The 15,359-nt window shown below is 39.7% G+C and overlaps 1 protein-coding gene across 1 annotated transcript; it reads right to left on the bottom strand.

Moving 5' to 3' along the window:
* Nucleotides 1-294: 294 nt before the first annotated feature.
* Nucleotides 295-10,860, bottom strand: LOC118815308 (cytochrome c oxidase subunit 6B1). Its single transcript, XM_036581341.1, has 4 exons — nt 10,727-10,860; nt 8,060-8,168; nt 5,649-5,749; nt 295-570 (listed from the first exon to the last, which is right to left on the bottom strand). Exons 2-4 carry the CDS (start codon nt 8,163-8,165, stop codon nt 517-519), a joined length of 261 nt encoding a protein of 86 aa, XP_036437234.1. The 5' UTR covers nt 8,166-8,168; nt 10,727-10,860; the 3' UTR covers nt 295-516.
* Nucleotides 10,861-15,359: the final 4,499 nt, after the last annotated feature.

Raw genomic sequence — 15,359 nt, forward strand, 5'->3', positions numbered from 1 at the left:
TCAGTGATTAGAAACTATTTTAACTTTTCGTTTTTAGCTGTTTAGCTCCATTCACTCCCATTCACTGAGGACTCACTCGAGGGCGCCCTCTGCTGTTTAGCAGTCCTGTTTTTGATATAATGGGGGAAATAAGAAGTGGCCAGGCTCCTCATAAACCGGCTCTGCTACAGCCCAGCAGGAGAAACTTCATCACACAATTAAAGACAATAAAACACAGCTAAAGTGAATCTCAGTATCAGTGAAACTGCAGCAGTTAATCAAACAGCGGTAAATAAAGCCACTCACTCCACAGTCTCACTGTAACGCCTGAGAGATTTAATGCAGAAGCTGCAATACAATATTTTCACTTTAATTAGGAATGACTACAAAAATCCAGCCTGCCCTGCTGATCCACAGGTGCATCGTGGGAAATGTAGTTCCGGTCCCACTCGGCAGGGTACGGGTTTACACACACAAACAAAAAGTGTTTTCAGGTTCCCATGCCGACGATGACGTCACTCTTTGGTGGAGAGGTGTTCATATCTTCCCGGGGAACGTTCCATCATCTCGCTGCCCGTCCCACTTCTCAATCTAACACACACAGACACACACACACACACACACACACACACATACACACACACACACACACACACACACATACACACACCCACACACATACACACACACACACACATACACACACACACACACACACACACACAGAGGGGAAATTATTGAGCGCATATTTTAAGCAGCACTGTGTAAACAGAATTAAACACCTATTTATCTGGACAGTATGTGTTTATTTCCTCAGAAAAACACACAGTAGAATAAACACAAACACAAAAATACAATCAATCCCAATACCTAGTTTATCTAATCAATACTTCAGTACAAATCAGTAAAAATTAAATCAGCTGTGCTGCTGATGGTATTTATCAAATCTCTGTGATGCTGAAGGCGTCCAGGAGAAATAAGGACCCAAACCTGTCCTTCTAACCAGCTCACACTGCAAAAATCATATCTTACCAAGAGAAATCATCTTAAATCCAGTCTGAATATATAATATTTCTCATTCTGATGGTTGTTTGAACATTATAAGATTATAAAACCTTATTACTAGATGTTTTTTACTGGTTTAAAGCAGTTTTATCAAGTAAAATTATCTCACTATACTGGCAGATTATTCGGGTGGTTTCAACCACATTTCTTTAAACAAGCAAAATTATCTGCCAATATAGTGAGATAATTTTACTGAATAAAATTACTCAAAACAAGTAAAAAATCTCTAGAAATAAGTTAAATAATCTTATAAGTTTACAACAATCTTAAAATGAGGAATATTAGATTTACTGACTAGATTTAAGAGAATTTTACTTGACAATAAACCATTTTTTTAGATTAAGTGACCCTTATTAGTCCCACAACAGGGAAATTTCATCTCTGCGTTTAATCCATCCGTGCAGTGAAACACCACATACACACTAGTGAACACACACACTAGGGGGCAGTGAGCACACTTGCCCGGAGCGGTGGGCAGCCCTATCCACAGCGGCTGGGGGTTAGGTGTCTTGCTCAAGGGCACTTCAGTCACTTACTGACAGCTCAGGGGGATCAAACTGGCGACTTTCTGGTCAGAAGGCTGGTTCTCTAACCTCCAGCCCACAACTGCCCTAAAATTTTTGTATAATGTTTATTTGCATTTATTCTAATGTTACAATGATTAAAATATTACAGGCAAAAACATTGCTCAGATTTTGCCCAGATAAATGTGCAGTTAATTTGCTGTTCTGCTATATTTTGATACATTGATGTTTTCAATAATAAAAGTTTGGTTCCAATTTGGTTTCAGATAAATAAATGAAGGAGTGTAAACTGCGATCAGCAGCTCCCACCCGGCAGCTGTAAATGAAAATGAAATGTAGTGAGAATCAGAGCTGAGGCAGATTCTGAACTGACTCAGAAAACTGCAGAACATCTAGAATGAAGTTCTAATGAAAATACATCATATTTCAAAAGCGGAGATGAAATCAAGGCAGATAACTTGAAAAAAAAAATGAATGTAAATAGATCAGTACAGTCTATTTATCATTTTATTCACATGTTGTTCACATAATTCCTCAAATGTACTGAATGAAATTTACGTACATCATTAAAGAAAACCTACGCTGGATAAATTACTGTTGGATAAATACTGTTGCTGCTAAAAATTTTATTTGCATATATACTGTATAAATATATAGGTATCAGTTAATTGATGCAGTTTGAAGACTTATCAATGTAAGTTAACGTACAAGGTGCTAATGGGCAGTAGAGCTGTCACTAAATATACATTATTAATCATGTAGTATATGTATCTTTATATTATATACATAAACAGGCTGGACACCAGCATCTCCTTGTGGCAGTGTACAATGTACAGTGTATATCTAAAAATACCTTTCGGTGAATAGTTTGTCATATTTAAATACAAATAATGAAAATTATCAACATGGCAAGTGATTCCACATCTTTGAACGGTGGTGTATATATACTTATATCAGCGCTACGTGTTTTATTACTAATAAGACTGTTGCATTAATGCTAAAAATTAATTAACTATGCTTTACACATTTTGTATTTTTCCTGCTCTTTGGCAGCTCAGAGAGTTTATATGATGACCTGCCGGGTGCGATGAGGAGTGTTAGAGCAGCACACACTGGCCAAGACTGTAGAATCGGATATAAACAGCTTGTTTTGACTATTTCGTCTAAGATAACAGATTAATTTCAGTATAAAATCAGACGAACGTCAGTACTGTCCTGTTTAACAGACGCTCTGGTTCTCTGAAAACAGCTGAAAAGTAATGAGCAGTAACAGAACAAGGCAGACGAGTCGCTCTAATGGAGCCACAGACCGGATTCTGTGTGGAGTGGATTCCTTTTATGGGCTTGTTTTGCTGTAAACACTGCGTTTATTCATTTTTCCCACCGGATAAAAATAACACACATGACTTCCATCTGCTTTTATGACCTTATTTCAGAAAGATCACTGCCACCAGTAGATGCCAGCGTCCGGCCCGTTTATGCCCTGTTTTCTTATGAAGTAAACAGGGTAGCATGTTAGCTGGGCGTGACTGGGCGCCTGCTCTTTTCCCCTGGCTCATCAATGATTCTACTATTGATATAATTTAATAAATATATTTAAGCAGTTATGAGTTTAAATGACAATATGAGCAAAACTTGTATTATTCTACTGAACTGGTTTAAACACATTCCGGACTTTTCACTGATCTTAGACTTCAGACTAAACTCCTTTTGCTCTGAGAGACTCTAAACCATAATTATTAATGATTATATTATTAAAACTAATTATTAAACACTCCATTTTGTCTCTACCTAAACAGTCATAACTCTACCGAACTGTACCAGATGTTTCAGTAGTGACTGTTTCGGTGACCATTTTAGCTCATTTTGTGCTCAGAAACTCAGCAAACACAGCTTTGAACAGCTGTTCACACAGAAAATCATCATATTTTACATTAAAACACTAAAAAGTGCTGAACTGCAGAAAATATGACGATTCTTAGTGTTCCACACTGATTTTCAGACTTTGGGACACATTTACTTCAAAACAATGGGATCTAACTGCTCACCATGTGGCCATGAGGGACAGGGATGCAGCCCCACTTCCTGCTCTAAAATGCAGGGGTGTGGCTAAAATAAGGCCCCACCCACCGACTAAAAAGCTGTGTTTCGGTAGGGACATGAAAACGTGGGACAGTATTTTTTGAATAAAGATTTTTATGTAAAAATTAAGCTCATGATAAATCTTGTCCATTGAACTACACTTTAAATATGTTTATATGTATAAATAAAAAAATACTAGAAAATGTAATAATTATTTTTAGGGGTCAGGCTTTGGCACAAACACCTCCCAACAGAAAATACCCTATAAATGATGATTTTGTGTGTATATGTATACAAATATATATTTCTATAAATACTTTGGTTTTATATAGATCATAACAATCTTTATAAATATCTAAAGTTTGAATACTTAATTGTTTTTCTCAGTATGAGCACAGTTTTAACTCATCAGTAGAGTGGTCTGTATAAGCTAAATGCAAGTAAGCCCACCTTCACCCCCCTTTGCTGTCTGAATGAAGCAGAGCGCACAGATTGAGTGACTGACTAAGCTTTAATTACTTACATGTGTCTATGATATGTTAGACATCTCACTAAACACTGTGTGTTGGATTTTAATATCTAACAACATTTATCTTAAATGGCTTTAAATTAATAATCATAGTTTCTCCTATTACTGTTACTCTTCATCACCTGTCTGTAAAGCACTTTGAGCTGCAACTGGTATGAAAAGTGCTTTATAAATTAAGATATTATTATTATTATTATTATTATTACAGCTTAGTTTTATAAATAACTCTAGGAAGGGGAGCTCCCATAGAATTTCATTAGATTTCAGTTCAGACAGCCCACACTGAGCTGTTCATGTTTCCTCATCATCTCAGTGTGCCAGTAACGTTACGTGGTGTTTTTATGGTCATTTCAAGGAACAATTCAGTGTTTTTCGACCAACAGCGCCTGGTCAAATGACATGTTTTGTTGATTTTCTTAGTGAAAGTAAGTTAACGCATCTTCAACAGAGAACTCAATTAAATATGACGTTTTTCCACAAACTTTAGTGCACAATTTCTGCTTATTTGCTGAGTTTAACACGTTGGGTACAAATAAAACCTGCCATAACTTTTGAACACCAGGCTACAAATTACATTTTATTTTTTCCCAGTGTGTTAAATTCAGTAAATAAACAATAATTGAGCATTAAAATGTGCAGTAGTGTGTCTCTGTAGAGGACGTGTAACTAATTTACACTCAGAACATCAACACAAGTCATTACACCAGGGGTGCACAAACTTTTGGGGAAAAAAAAAAGTTGCCACAAACGGTTCTTTTTGTGACGCCATTAGAAAAAAAACCCGTTTTGCTCCATGAAGGCCGTGTATAAGAGCTCTCTACCAGTCAGGGTTCAGAACATTGTGTGGAGGTTCTTTAAACCTTTAAAAAGGAGGTTCTTCAGGCTCTCACAAATGGTTCTCTGAAGAACTACCTGTCAAGTTTTTTAGGGAACTAAAAGTGGTTGTTCTGTGGCACCGCCCCAAAAGAACCTTTATAGACACCTTTATTTTTAAGAGTGTAGCATCCTATTAAGCCTACAGCAGTTTAGCTCCGCCCACTCACACTAAAGCTATATTAAGTGGTTTGGCAAGAACAGAGCTCATTTGCATATATCAGTCTTAAAGGCACAGTTTAATTCTGAGGGAGAACGAGAGGCTGGAAAGTGGTTCAGTCAAAATCAGCTGATTTCTGAAATATAAAATCACACAAGCGTTATAAGTGGACCCCTGTAACTCCGCCCATCTGCACTACAGGTTTTATTAGCTTCTGTTAGAAAGGTATTTGTCGTATCTGTATGTGACGCCGGCCGACAGCCAGCTCTCAAACCGGAGCGCCAGTCAAATGCAGCTGCGAGCTCTAATCCAGAAATAGAACTAGATCAGTGCCTACGGCCTCCAGCCCACGTTTACAGGGCTGCCCTGAAAGCCTTCAGCAGGGAGATGAGCGCACGGCGAGCGAGAGGGTGGAGGGAGAGTGCGTATCTCTTACCCAGGACACAGGGCAGAGCGATTTGTAGACTCTTTTGTACCAGTCACAGGGAGCCACGTCCACCCCTTTGGCCTCCAGCGCTTTCTGGCAGCGATGATAATCTGTAAAAATAAATTACACAGATAATTTAACTCTGCAGACCCTCTGAGAGGTGGGGGGGAGTCTGGATACAAAAGAGGAACCTCAGGCATGGAGCCGCCTCAAACACTCTCACATGGGCGAAAGCCTGAGGCCATTTAAAGTGACAATTTAGTAAACAATCCAATTTACCCCCCCATTTAGACCAAACGCTCGCTTCGTCTGACAGTCTAATGCAGAAAACAAGTAACAGAGGCTTAGACTGAACATCTGACCAATTAGCATCACAGCATCAATTAGCATCACAGGCTTATACCCCACCAATTAGCATCACAGTACAAGCTTACACCCCACCAATTAGCATCTTTGTACAAGCATATACCCCACCAATTAGCATCATGGTACAGCTTATATCCCACCAATTAGCATCATGGTACAAGCATATACCCCACCAATTAGCATCATGGTACAAGCTTATACCCCACCAATTAGCATCATGGTACAAGCTTATACCCCACCAATTAGCATCATAGTACAAGCTTATACCCCACCAATTAGCATCATGGTACAAGCTTATATTGCACCAATTAGCATCATGGTACAAGCCTATACCGCACCAATTAGCATCATGGTACAAGCTTATAACGCACCAATTAGCATCATGGTACAAGCATATACCTCACCAATTAGCATCACGGTACAAGCATATACCCCACCAATTAGCATCATGGTACAAGCTTATATTGCACCAATTAGCATCATGGTACAAGCATATACCTCACCAATTAGCATCATGGTACAAGCTTATACCCCACCAGTTAGCATTCCGTTACAAGGCTAACGTTGCTAACATGTAATAGAAGCTTTTACCCCACCGATTAGGCCGAGTGTGGTGGACCAGCTGAGGCGTGTTTGGTGTCTGGAGTTTATTTCTTTAGTTTTTCTAAGTGTTTGTGAGACAAAATCTGCTGGTTGCTGCTCTTTTTCATGAAATGAGGCAGACGACCTGTGTGAGTGACCAGCCGCTGTTCCTCTACATCATTAGAGCCGGACTGCACAGCTCTGAACGGAGTTACAGCAGCAATTAATTACATTTAGCTCACAATTCATTGGCTGACTCAAGCCCCGCCCACGGCATCTGCTATTGGCTGATGCAGGGATACACTCTGTTTAGGGGAATCTTCACACACATTCTTCCGTTGGTGTCTGTTATCCAGAAACATGGACAAAGAACCTTCTGCATGATTAGATGTTTTTTGGATGTTAACATGGTTCTATAGATTGATGGACAATGTGTTGCATATGGCTCTATGTTCAGTAAGGGTTCTGCTGTTGTTATGATGTCAAGCTTGTTACAATAGAACCCCTTTGGTGCTCTATAGAACCAACACATTCTCCACCAATCTGAAGAACCATTTCACAATGCAAAAAACCATTTAAGCAGGCAAAGGGTTCTTTGAGTGTTCATGGTTCTATATAGAACCATTGTCTTTGCTAAAGAACCCTGGAAGAACCACCTTTTTTATGTATGTAGCAGGCAGAAGTACACAAACCATGTTCTTGAGTTAAAGTAGAGACACCCGAGGTAAAATATTACTCCAGTTAAAGCAGAAGTTCCTCCCTTTAGACCTCCTCTTGAGTAAAAGTACTAAAGTATTCACCTTCAAATGTACTTAAGTATCGAAAGTAAAAGTACTAAAAGATTAATTATGACTCCTATTATCATTTTTATAACAAGACTCGCTTCATTAACTCATTTTAGGTGAAAATACTCCAGTGTCTCTCTTGGTACCAATATTTTAATAGAATGTCATTAATTAGTGACGCTGATGTCTATTAAAATTATCAAAAGCATTGATGATTGGTGTTCTTGATTCGCGCTACTTTCGTTTTGACGTTACGTTTTTATACACACATAAACCAAAAGGAACGACAGATTTCTCATAATGTAGTGGAGTAAAAAATAAGATATTTGACTTTGAAATGTCGTGGAGTGAAAGTAAAAAGTCACCCAAAATGGAAAAACTTCAGTAAAGATACACGAAAAAACTACTCAAGTACAGAAACGAATTACATTTACTGAGTTACTCTCCACCACTGGTAGCAGGTAACGTGTCTTTTTTTTGTAAACTCTAGACACTGCAGGGGGAAAATTGTGTGAAAACTTTGTAAATTTTATTTTTCCTGAACTGCCCCTTCAATTCCACGTTAAAGGTGATGGTGTTAAAGCCATTCACTGACGCACAGACGCTTCGGTTCAGTTCGGTTCAGCCTGATAACAAAGTGACATTTGACTTTAATTCAGTGTTATTCAATCCTGAACCTGTACCGACCCAGATAGTTCTGCCAGCAGTTCCTGGTCTGGTTCTGGTTGGGGAAGCGGGCGTCGAAGGGCGCCGTGCGGTACTTCTGCAGCTTCTCCTGGATGTCCTCCGCCATCACCTGCACGGACACAGCGCCGAGCCAGAGAGGTGAGAATTAATACACTCACGTTTCACGTTATTTCATCAGCATCAGCATTCGGGCACAGCATGTTACCAACAGGCATTCAGAGACAACCAAAACATGGTTCTTCAAGGGTTCTTTAGTGAAGGGAACCATAAGTTCTACATAGAACCATTAGCATGATCAAATGGTTCTTCTATATGGTGAAATGGTTCTTCAGATTGATGGAGAAATATGTTGTAGATGGTTCTATATAGAACCTTCTTGAAAATTGTTCTCTATAGCACCAAAAAGAGTTCCTCTACTGTTACAAGCTTAACATCGGAACAATAGCAGAACCCCTTTTTGGTGCTATAGAGAACCATATGCAACACATTCTCCATCAATCTGAAGAACCATTTCACGATGCAAAGGACCTTCTAAGCATGCAAATGGTTCTCTGAGTGTTCATCATTCTAAATAGAACCATTTTCTTTACTAAAGAACCCTAGAAGGACCATCTTTTTTAAGAGCATATATAAATACACCCACGACTGTTCAGAGTTCAGAGTGGCTGTTTTCAGTAATGTAGCCCCAGTTCTGACGCAGCCCTGATGAAAAAGATCTACTGATACTGCAGGAATTTCACCAGCAGGGCTGCCCAGTGTGGCCTGCCAGAGGGTCTGACCCTCCACCCAGTGAAGGAACAAACATAGTTTATACTATACATCATTTATTAAACTTATTAACTATATATAACTTATTCAGTTCTGATTTTCCATTTAAATGTGCACTTATGCATTCAGTACTTCAGCAAAAAATATAGTGTAATGTCATTAAATATTTTTTTATTCCAAATCTATCTACACTGTTCTCATAGTAATCTATATTAGTCGCGTCCTGTCATGTACTAGAGCCAGTTCTGAATTCACTGTAAGAACCTCAATGATCTATAATACTCTGTACTGTCCTGTACTAAACTATACTAAATTTATGGATTAATTATAAGATTCTCACAGTAATCAATAATTCTCATGTACTGGTTACTATCGTACCCGATAAATAATAGTAAGTATACTGTCCTGTAAACTACAGTAAACTTCTAAATTCACTATAAGACTCTTACAGTAATCTACAATACTTGTGTAGTATCCTGTACTAAACTACAGTACATTTCTAAATTCACTAATACTCTGTACTGTCCTGTACTGAACTATAGTAACTGTCTGAGTTTACTCTAATACTCTTATAGTAATCTATAATACTCAGTACTGTCCTGTACTAAACTATAGTAACTGTCTGAGTTTACTCTAATACTCTTATAGTAATCTATAATACTCCGTACTGTCCTGTACTGAACTATAGTAAATGTCTGAGTTTACTCTAATACTCTTATAGTAATCTATAATACTCCGTACTGTCCTGTCCTGAACTATAGTAACTGTCTGAGTTTACTCTAATACTCTTATAGTAATCTATAATACTCAGTACTGTCCTGTCCTGAACTATAGTAACTGTCTGAGTTTACTCTAATACTCTTATAGTAATCTATAATACTCAGTACTGTCCTGTACTAAACTATAGTAACTGACTGAATTTACTCTAATACTCTTACCGTAATCTATAATACTCAGTACTGTCCTGTACTAAACTATAGTAACTGTCTGAATTTACTCTAATACTCTTACAGTAATCTATAATACTCTGTACTGTCCTGTACTGAACTATGGTAACTGAGTTTACAATAAGATTCCTGTAGAAATTCCTGCAATATTACTCCTATAAGTTTTCCAGACGAGCAGGAATGAACTCAATACACGTTTCCACAGTTTACATACAGCCTCTCAGATACAACCCTGACTTCCTTGTGGCTGGAATGGACTTTCAGGTCAGCGGCAGGTCAAGCTGGACATTGTACTTGACATGACCACATACCAGCACACATACACACACATATACACACACAGTGACCAGGATAAGCAGGGACCAGGACAAACCAGCCCTCCGCCTACAGACTTGGACTTAAATGAGAGACTAACAGCGTTAGCTTCAGCCTGAGGCTAATACAGTGTCCTTTTCCACCTTAGAGGGCAGATATCTCTACACTGATGACCTTTCCAGGTGTACTGGGCCAAATTCCCACACTAGCAGTGGATTAAAGAGCACAGAGAGTGAAAGTGAGAGAAATAAAGAGAAAAGAGGACAAACGGAGGCCTCCCGCCGGCTGATAAGAGGCCTGAAGGTCAAAGCCTACAGAAATGCCATTCACAGAATGGGCTGTGACGTCACTGTTCATATTCATATTCCAATAGTGTAAATTTTGTTTATTTTTTTGAGCTGCTGAGCATTTTTTTCTTTCCTAAAAAGGGTTTAAGAAACAAAGAGGCTCAGTAAGAAGGCACTGTTGGTTAACAGCTGTCATTTCCTCATTCAGTTTCAGTTCATTCAACGCAATGCGGCAGCTGAGAGAGCAAAATCAATCATTAAAGGCAGAAATATGATGGGAAAACATGAAAGTCAGAGCGATGGAGGGATGATTAGGCGGAATGGGGACGCATTAATCCCCTTTTCCTTACCTTTTTAGTTGCAGGCACCACGAGTTGGACAGTGACTTCTGCGCGCGGTCGCTGATAGCGCTGGATTGCAGTGTGTGTGTGTGTGTGTGTGTGTGTGTGTGAGAAGGGAGGGGGGGGGGTGTGTGTGTGGCGTGCAGAGCTGTCTAAACGGTATGGCGGACGCTGCAGGTCACATTGAGCATGCTTTCACTTTCCATGCATGTGGAGAGACTCGTATACTGTCGTGTAGGAGATGGGGCTTGTGTAGGGGGTCCGGAGGAAAAGAGAGAGAGAGAGAAATGAAGGGTGAAAATGGAAGAGTGTGAGGTGTGTTTGGTTGTTAGGCACCCTCCAGCACGTGCTCGCGTCATGACATCCGGGAAAAGCGAAATATGTGAGGCTGGAGTTGCGAACTTTTCGTTCCACCTTAAACGGTGCAGCAGTTACATTCTGACGCCTCAGGCGCCATCATCAGAACTGCTGCACCATTTAAGGTGGAACGGAAAGTTGTAATTTTCGGGGGAGGGATTAAAGCCGCTGCCAATACAGATGTGCAGTATTACTCTAGTACCAAAACAGCAGGTGCTAGAACCATTAAAGAACCCTGTTCTCCGTTACAGGGGAGTGTCTGCACTGAAATGCAGTGTTCGTAGTTCTGCATCCACTGTCTTTATTAGTCTGTTGTCCCTCGCGCCGCCGCGTGGGAGTGGCTCGTGTGTGGTAGGTGCTATAGGATGCAGCGCGTGAACGCGGGAGCAGGTTCACCTGCACGCGCACAAGGACCGCTTTAATCGGATTACGGTCGCACCCAAACAACAGCGTCAGAACCTGGAGAAGCGCGCGGACCGGCGAAGCTGCTAGCGCTGGTCTCGTGTCCGTTGCCCTAGCAACGCCGGTGTCTCGGTGGCGCCCGCGCTGCTGCGACTCCGATTACATTGCAGGAAAGACGAGGGCCATAATTAGCACCAGAGATATAGAAAGAGAGAGGTAGGGAGAGAGAAAGAGAGTACAGAGAAACGGGGAGAGAGAGAGAGAGGTAGGGAGAGAGTAAAGAGAGAGAGAGTACAGAGAAACGGAGAGAGAGAGAGAGAGAGAGAGAGAGAGAGAGAGGGTATCCTGGTTACCCAGTTAATGTTTAAATGAGGGCCGGTGAATCATTATAACAGCTAAAATCACAATTTTCGAGAAACAGCAGGAGATTATATTGTTTAAGCAGCTGAAGGTCGAATATACCCTTAAAAAGATGGTTCTTCAAGGGTTCTTTAGTAAAGGCAATGGTTCTATTTAGAACCATCAGTTGTACATAGAACCAAATGTGTTTGTTTACACCTGTAATAGTGTCAAACATACATGGAGATATATTACAAACTTGACACACACATATATATATATATATATATACACACCCCCATTTCCAAAAAAGGGCACTGAGGCATGTTTACCACTGTGTTTCACCACCTCTAGTTTTGGGTTCAGGGTCTCATTTGTCGTATTTTTCATTTCATAATGCGCCAAAGTGTTTTCAGTGGTGACAGGTCTGGACTGCAGGCAGGTCAGTTTAGCACCTGGACTCTTTTAATACGGAGCAATGCTGTTGTAATACATGCAGAATGTGGTTTTGACATTGTCTTGCTGAAATAATCAAGACCTTCCCTGAAAAAGACGTCGTCTGGATGGCAGCATATATTGCCAAAACATGTATATATCGTTCAGCATTAATGGTGCCTTCACAGATGTGCATGTCACCTATGCCATGTGCACTAATGCTCCCCTACACCATCATGAATACTGGCTTTTGAACTGAGCTCTGATAAGCTGGGTGGTCTTTAGCCCTGGAGGACACAGTGTCCATGATTTCCAAAAAGAATTTCCCATGTTGATTCGTCGGACCACAGGACACTTTCCCACTCCCTCTCATTCCATTTTAAATGAGCTCAGGCCCAGAGAAGGTGGCAGTGTTTCTGGATCCTGTTTATATTTGAGATCTGAGCCCATGCAGTGATTTCCACTACAGAATCATGTCTGTTTTTAATGCAGTGCTGCCTGAGGGCCCAAAGATCACGGCCAGCAAATACTGGTTTTACAGCCTTGTCCTTTACATACAGAGATTTCTCCAGATTCTCTGAATCTTTAAATGTTATTTTATACCGTAGATGATAAAAAAACAAAAGTTCTTTGCTGTTTTATGTTGAGAAACGTTATTCTTGAATTGTTGCACTATTTGATGGTGCAGTCTTTCACAGAGTGGTGAACCCCTCCTCATCTTTACTTCTGAAAGACTCCGCCTCTCTGAGATGCTCTTTATACCCAATCACGTTACTGACCTGTTGGCAATGAACCACCAGGTGTTTTTTTTTTTTAGCATTACACAACTTTACCAGCCTTTTGTTCCCCCGACCCAACTTTTTTGGAATGTGTTGCTGGCATCAAATTCAAAATGAGCAATTTTTTTTCAAATATTTCATTTTTACAGTTTCAACATTTGATATGTCGTCTTTGTACTATTTTCAATTAAATATAGGGTTTAAATGATTTGCACATCATTGCATTTTGTTTTATTTACATTATGCACAGCGTCCCAACTTTTTTGGAGATGGGATTGTGTATAAACGGCCCAAAATGATGTGGAAAAAAAGTCTGGTTCCACTGACTTACATTAAAGTATGTTTTTTCTTTCACCTGTAAAGTTACTATTTTGAAGATACAACGTTTTGATCCGACAGCAGCAGAAAACATTTTCAAAAATCCCAAATAAACAACCCAAAGGCCAATCAGTGAAATCAATCATGACTTTATTATATATTACATTCAATCATCATTTTACAGCGTTCAAAAATAGACTAAGAACCAGAAAAAAGAGAATCAAAAATAAAGTTCAGACCTGATCTACAGGCTCACGATATCAAACTCTGATAAATCAATATAGAATAAACCCAGAACAACAACACAGCAAACACACAACAGCCCTCAGAGCCCCTTCAGAGTAAAAGTGCTGATCCAGGATCAGACTGCAGCCTTTTGCTCACAGGAGCTGCTTTTGTCTCTTTTAGTGAGCCGAGCGATGTGAGTGGAGTCCAGATTAAACCGTTTTAAAGGAGCAATCCAGTGTTTTCCAACCGAATCTCTCTCTCTGCTGCGTCCACAGCTGATTACCATGGACAAGCATTTAGACACGCCTCCCTGTGCAGCCTAAACTCCTTTATAAGTGAAGCCAATAGGCAGGTGATCACTAGGGATGTGCACTCCGACTAATACTGATATTAGACGGAGAAGGGAAAACATAGGGGTGGGTAATATGACAATATATTGTTGCTTTTGGGACAAAACCTTGTATCTTCATTTTTGTTGTTTTTCCATTTTTTACTTAATTTTAAAAAGGTCAGCTGCCCTGTCAAACTTTCATGATGAATTGGACCAACAGAAATGGTCCACAATTACTTGGAAACAATTATTTGTCCATTTACTGTCATTTAAAGTTAACGTTTTTCCTTGTCCTGTAGAGTTACCTTTTTGGAGATACCAGGTTTTGTTCCAACAGCAGCGACATATCATTATTGTGATAAATTACATCATAATACAATACAGTATGCTTTTCTGAATATGTTGTGGATATCGTCAGATGTCTGAAAAAATAAATTGTGATATCGTGTATCGTGAAAATTTTTCTGAAGTATCGCAATATTATATTTTTGCCATATCGGCCACCTCTAGAAAAACAATAGCAAATGCACTACGGTCGAAAATAACGTAGGGCTGTAGGTTTACCTCTTTAGGTGGAAGTGCTGCTGCTGCATAAAAACAAAAACATGTTTTATTACTCAAAAACAGCTTTTCGTGCCAGATAAGCAGCAGAGGCTGCCTCTTCAGATGAGCTAACGAGCTAACAGAGCTAACTGCATCTTGTTGGATGCTGAGGACTCGTCGTCTTCTAGACGAGGTGTTGCTACTGCTATTGGTCAGAAGAATGTATTTTCACTGTTTCTGGACTAACATCAGCCTAATTAGCTATAAAGCTGCGCTGCCTCCTTAACCACGTACAGGCACTCGTGTTTTGGAGCAGCTATATTTAACATACTTTAGTGGTAAATAGGAACAAAACCATCATGTTTCACTGAATTGTTAGTGAGTTTTCTTTAAAAGAAAAGTTTTTAAAAGGATCCTTAGTAAAGCCAGTGGTACTTTTTAGAACCTTGAGTTCTATATACAACAATTTCATGCTTGAATGGTTCTTTGCAATGGTTAAAGGGTTCTTCAGATTGATAGAGAATGTGCTGTATATGGTTCTGTATAGCACCAAACAGGATTCTTATGTTGTTACAAGCTTGACATCCTAACAAAACCAGAACTGGTGCTGTACACAGCCATATACAACACACTCTCCATCAATCTGAAGAACCATTTCACTGTGCAAAGAACCATTTAAGCATGAAATGGTTCTATATAGAACTCGTGGTTCTAAATACAACCACTGAACCCCTTGAGGAACATTCTTTTTTAAGTGTGAACTCAAATGCAGTGATGTCAGTATTGGAATACTGGCACGTCAGCTAACGGTCAGCGGTGACCTCAGGTATCCGTGCACATCCCCAGTGCCCACTGTGTATTTTGAGTCAATGGGTTTTCAGTTCCGTGACTCAAAATACTTAGAACTCAC

The sequence above is a fragment of the Colossoma macropomum genome, unplaced genomic scaffold (assembly GCF_904425465.1).
Source record: "Colossoma macropomum unplaced genomic scaffold, Colossoma_macropomum, whole genome shotgun sequence".
Lineage (NCBI taxonomy): Eukaryota > Metazoa > Chordata > Actinopteri > Characiformes > Serrasalmidae > Colossoma > Colossoma macropomum.

Bases quoted from the DNA above. Each gene is read 5' to 3' on its own strand.
- LOC118815308 (XM_036581341.1), bottom strand. From the start codon at position 8,165: ATGGCGGAGGACATCCAGGAGAAGCTGCAGAAGTACCGCACGGCGCCC. The intron at 5,750-8,059 runs GTCGGTACAGGT...TTATTTTTACAG, and splicing joins CTGCTGGCAGAACTATCTGG to ATTATCATCGCTGCCAGAAA. The intron at 571-5,648 runs GTAAGAGATACG...TGTGTGTGTTAG, and splicing joins CGCTCTGCCCTGTGTCCTGG to ATTGAGAAGTGGGACGGGCA.